Source organism: Euprymna scolopes, chromosome 18 (assembly GCF_053919585.1).
Source record: "Euprymna scolopes isolate OS-2025 chromosome 18, ASM5391958v1, whole genome shotgun sequence".
Taxonomy (NCBI): Eukaryota; Metazoa; Mollusca; class Cephalopoda; order Sepiida; family Sepiolidae; genus Euprymna; species Euprymna scolopes.
In genome coordinates this window covers 103,872,156-103,877,155 of record NC_136499.1, presented here as the reverse complement: position 1 = coordinate 103,877,155, position 5,000 = coordinate 103,872,156, and the positions used below count along the sequence as shown (strand labels likewise).

Below are 5,000 nucleotides of genomic sequence, written 5' to 3'. Positions count from 1 at the left end.
AATGAATGCTTGAAATGAATGTTTGAAATGGATGTTTGAAATGGATGTTTGAAATGAATGTTTGAAATGAATGTTTGAAATGAATGTTTGAAATGAATGTTTGAAATGCATGTTTGAAATGCATGTTTGAAATGGATGTTTGAAATGGATGTTTGAAATGCATGTTTGAAATGGATGTTTGAAATGCATGTTTGAAATGGATGTTTGAAATGAATGTTTGAAATGCATGTTTGAAATGGATGTTTGAAATGAATGTTTGAAATGCATGTTTGAAATGGATGTTTGAAATGGATGTTTGAAATGGATGTTTGAAATGAATGTTTGAAATGAATGTTTGAAATGGATGTTTGAAATGCATGTTTGAAATGCATGTTTGAAATGCATGTTTTAAATGAATGTTTTAAATGCATGTTTGAAATGCATGTTTGAAATGGATGTTTGAAATGGATGTTTGAAATGGATGTTTGAAATGGATGTTTGAAATGAATGTTTGAAATGCATGTTTGAAATGAATGTTTGAAATGGATGTTTGAAATGAATGTTTGAAATGCATGTTTGAAATGCATGTTTGAAATGCATGTTTGAAATGAATGTTTGAAATGAATGTTTGAAATGAATGTTTGAAATGCATGTTTGAAATGCATGTTTGAAATGGATGTTTGAAATGAATGTTTGAAATGCATGTTTGAAATGCATGTTTGAAATGGATGTTTGAAATGGATGTTTGAAATGCATGTTTGAAATGGATGTTTGAAATGTATGTTTGAAATGAATGTTTGAAATGAATGTTTGAAATGCATGTTTGAAATGAATGTTTGAAATGCATGTTTGAAATGCATGTTTGAAATGCATGTTTGAAATGAATGTTTGAAATGCATGTTTGAAATGAATGTTTGAAATGAATGTTTGAAATGAATGTTTGAAATGCATGTTTGAAATGCATGTTTGAAATGAATGTTTGAAATGCATGTTTGAAATGCATGTTTGAAATGCATGTTTGAAATGAATGTTTGAAATGCATGTTTGAAATGAATGTTTGAAATGAATGTTTGAAATGAATGTTTGAAATGGATGTTTGAAATGTATGTTTGAAATGGATGTTTGAAATGGATGTTTCTGTTTAAAGCACAATTGAAGTATGATACTTGACTTTTGAATTTTAAACTTAAATTCAAGCAATTATATAAAAATAATTTTATAAAATTAACAATATGTTCTCTACAGTGCAATGTATTGTGAACTCAGTTACTGCAATTGAGTTTCCTCCTGGTGCACGTCGATAGGTCCCCAACTAAAGTAGGCAATCAATCGATTTGATTGAAAAATGGTCGATTTCACTGATTCCAATGACAATAAAAATATGGGAGTGTGGAACATTCATTGATCATCATTCAATCCTGGGCAACGTTGGGTCACCCTGCTTGTTATTGATAACAATCGGAGCTTGGACAAAAGTGCATTTCTGTGGTGGGCATGATGAGGCAAGATCAAGTGATGGAAATAATATTGATTTATCGATTTTCTTTTCGTCCCTGGCCACCCCATTAATTGATTTTATCTTGGAGTGACATCACATACCCCTCCCCAGCTCCATACGCCATTCTTTCTTTGTTTCCCCGTCTAGAACTCAGCCTCCACTGCTTGTTTTTAGGCCTCCCATCAAGCCGAAAAACAGTCGGCGATCTACCATCTACAAAGGGTTGGGAGGGCCTTACTAACACTTTTTTTCTTTGCACTTTTTTCCCCTCCCACTCTACACCAATGAAATTTTGTCTCTTTATAAAATTCTATTTTTTTACACAGATTATGTATTTTTTTATGCAATAAATCAAACTTTTGAATCATGAAACCTCCACGTGACGGAAGTTAACGTGCAACTGGTGCACGAAAATAAATAAACCCGTCATTCACTTGTTGAACCATGCATAGACCTGTACTTTGAAGATCAGTTGGGCTGACAAACCAGAAGAGTAAGAAATATTTTCTATTTTTGAAAGGCGACTTGAAAGTACAATTTGACAGTAAAGGGTCAAGTAGGACGACCCCTGGTGTGAATGTGGTATTATGGTGACTGAGAGCTTTAGCTAGGATGAACCTAATTAACAAAAGTGAAATGCTAAGGATGACCATCGACCTACCCTCTTTATTTTTGATGGCCTTGTGTCTAATTTTGTCTTTTTTTTAAACATTTTTTTTTTGTAAACATTTTGTTTTCAGAATAAAATATATAAATCAACTGTGTGCTTTATCATCCATAAAAGACAGACTTAATGGAAATAGACAACTCAAAATGGCGATATTTGAGCGATAAAGATGAGTATTCAAAACAGCATTGTCAGAAAAAAAAGTCCACTACCTAATTAAGCGTTAGGGCTATCAACCAAATTCTGTAGAACTGGTCACTGAAAGATTCTAACATCCGATCTTTATGGCATTAAAGATGCTGGAAGAATGTTCTGTGGCAAAGGTCAGTTAAATTTCTGTGGTGGCCATGATGAGTCACAAGCTGGATGATCGAGTAGTGGAAATAATCTAAACTTATCGCCACCGTAGAAGAGAAGTGTGCACTGGATCAATAGTATTTTTGCATATCGACCACATATGACCAACAGTGGGGAGGTAATAGAAGTCGTCATTAGGGTTTTAGCACTTGAATGACTTTGGCCGTTGAGCAATAAAGATCAATATTGAATATGATGTTGTGAAGAAAAGTATACCATGTAAAGAAGTTCTAGTGCTGAGCACATTGTTCCTAAATAATGTGATGTATGCGTGAACTTGTGTGTGAGTGAGGCTGTGTGTACATGCTGGCTTTCGTCAGTGTGTGAATGAGTGATGGGACGATTCCAATATTATTCCTGATTCTGATACAATTACTGATTCCGATACAATTACTGATTCCGATACAATTCCTAATTCCGATACAATTCCTGATTCCGATACAATTATTGATTCCAATGCAATTACTGATTCCGATACAATTACTGATTCCAATACAATTACTGATTCCGATACAATGATTGATTCTAATACAATGACTGATTCCGATACAATTACTGATTCCGATACAATTATTGATTCCGATACAATTCCTGATTCCGATACAATTACTGATTCCGATGCAATTACTGATTCCGATACAATTCCTGATTCCGATACATTACTGATTCCGATACAATGACTGATTCTGATACAATGACTGATTCTGATACGATTACTGATTCCGATACAATGACTGATTCTGATACAATGACTGATTCTGATACAATTACTGATTCCGATACAATGACTGATTCTAATACAATTACTGATTCTGATACAATTACTGATTCCGATGCAATCACTGATTCCGATACAATGACTGATTCTGATACAATGACTGATTCTGATACAATTACTGATTCCGATACAATGACTGATTCTAATACAATGACTGATTCTGATACAATTACTGATTCCGATACAATTACTGATTCCGATACAATTACTGATTCTGATTCTAAATTACTGATTCCGATATAATTATTGATTCTGATACAATTACTGACTCTGATTCTAAACTAACCTAATTGCAAAAGTAAACTTTCATTTTCTTGGAGGAGGGAGGTATTAAAGAGTCCTTATCTACTTTTAATTCAAGTTATCATTTATTAAAAATAATTTGACAAACTTAATATTTTATCTTTCATGTATGATATACAAAGATTTTCATCTATATTTTATACTTGTGCTATCTTTCCTATTTGTCAACTTGTGCCATTTTTAGTTGTGCTATTTTTTATCTAAATTTTTTATGATGATCTATAAATTTTAGTTTTACCGGTAATTTGAAACTCCTATTTATAATTTGTATCTTCAGTACCAACAATGGAAAATTCAGACTTTAAAAGAATTAAAAAGAATCGTATTGTTCTTAACCAGAAATTAGGCTCAAACTTTTCTAAGTGTGATACCACTACCCCAAAATGTTCTGATTCTTCTGATTCCCGATTCTAATCCTAATTAATTATAATGTGAATGTATGGTGCCAAAGAAAGGCTTTGTTAGCAGTTTCATTGCTTACCTAGAAGCTTGTTGTATCTTCATTTAGTTCGACTGTGTCCTCCACCGAGAAGAAAATGTTGATATTCTGTTTCGAAATTTCTTTTGAATTCTAAAAATGTATTTATATTTCTCCTTCTTTCTCTTTCCGCAGTGTTTGTAGAATGTATAGCTCTGATACTCTTCCCGACCAAGTACCTAAAAGAGCTGACCGAAATTTCCGAGGACCCCGACCTCATGTGGGAATATGGCTGGGCCTACGGAGTTGGCTGGGGAGCCGCCATTTTCATGTTTGGCGCCTGCGTCTTACTTTACCTGGACAAGGAGAGTGAAGAAATCACCTACCATGAAAAGACCTGTTATAACGAGGACGACTACATCGAGGAAGCGACCTGAACGGGAACCATTATGTCACCATCTGCCAACACCAAATGACCTCTAACACTCTGACATTGACCTCTATTCCACCTTTTATCACCTCTCCTTACCCTATCCCTCCCTCCCCACAAAAAAACAAAAAAACAGAGATTTGGCTTTAACAATTCATCAGTAAATTATTTATACCTTTCATCTTGGGTCATTATCTTAATCGAATCGACAAAGGTTCTCTGCCTGACGTGGATGCCGCTTTCAAGCGGATATTTATTATTGCATTTATACACACACATACATATACATACATGTACATATACATATATATAAACAGATATATGTACACACACACACACACACACACATGGCGATTGTCCATCTTGACCGATGACTGCCGTCTCTTCGTCCTCAACTGTTGTTAATACTGTTAACTTTCCTTGCATGACTTTGTAGATGACTTTGAAAACAAACTTCTGACCTGCAAGGCTGAAAGCATAGGGGACAGATGAGAGCAATACCTTCGACATGCACACATGCATACACACACACATATACATATTTACATATATATGCACACGTGTGTGTAT

The 5,000-nt window shown here is 34.2% G+C and overlaps 1 protein-coding gene across 1 annotated transcript in view; it reads left to right on the top strand.

Moving 5' to 3' along the window:
* LOC145297727 (transmembrane protein 47-like) overlaps positions 1–4,609 on the top strand; it is a 216,481-nt gene extending 211,872 nt beyond the window's left edge. The window contains exon 4 of the mRNA XM_080143943.1: positions 4,196–4,609. Coding sequence (XP_080000069.1) covers positions 4,196–4,437 — 242 coding nt within the window. The 3' untranslated portion in view covers positions 4,438–4,609. The remainder of the gene's footprint in view (positions 1–4,195) is intronic.
* The last annotated feature ends 391 nt before the right edge of the window (positions 4,610–5,000 follow it).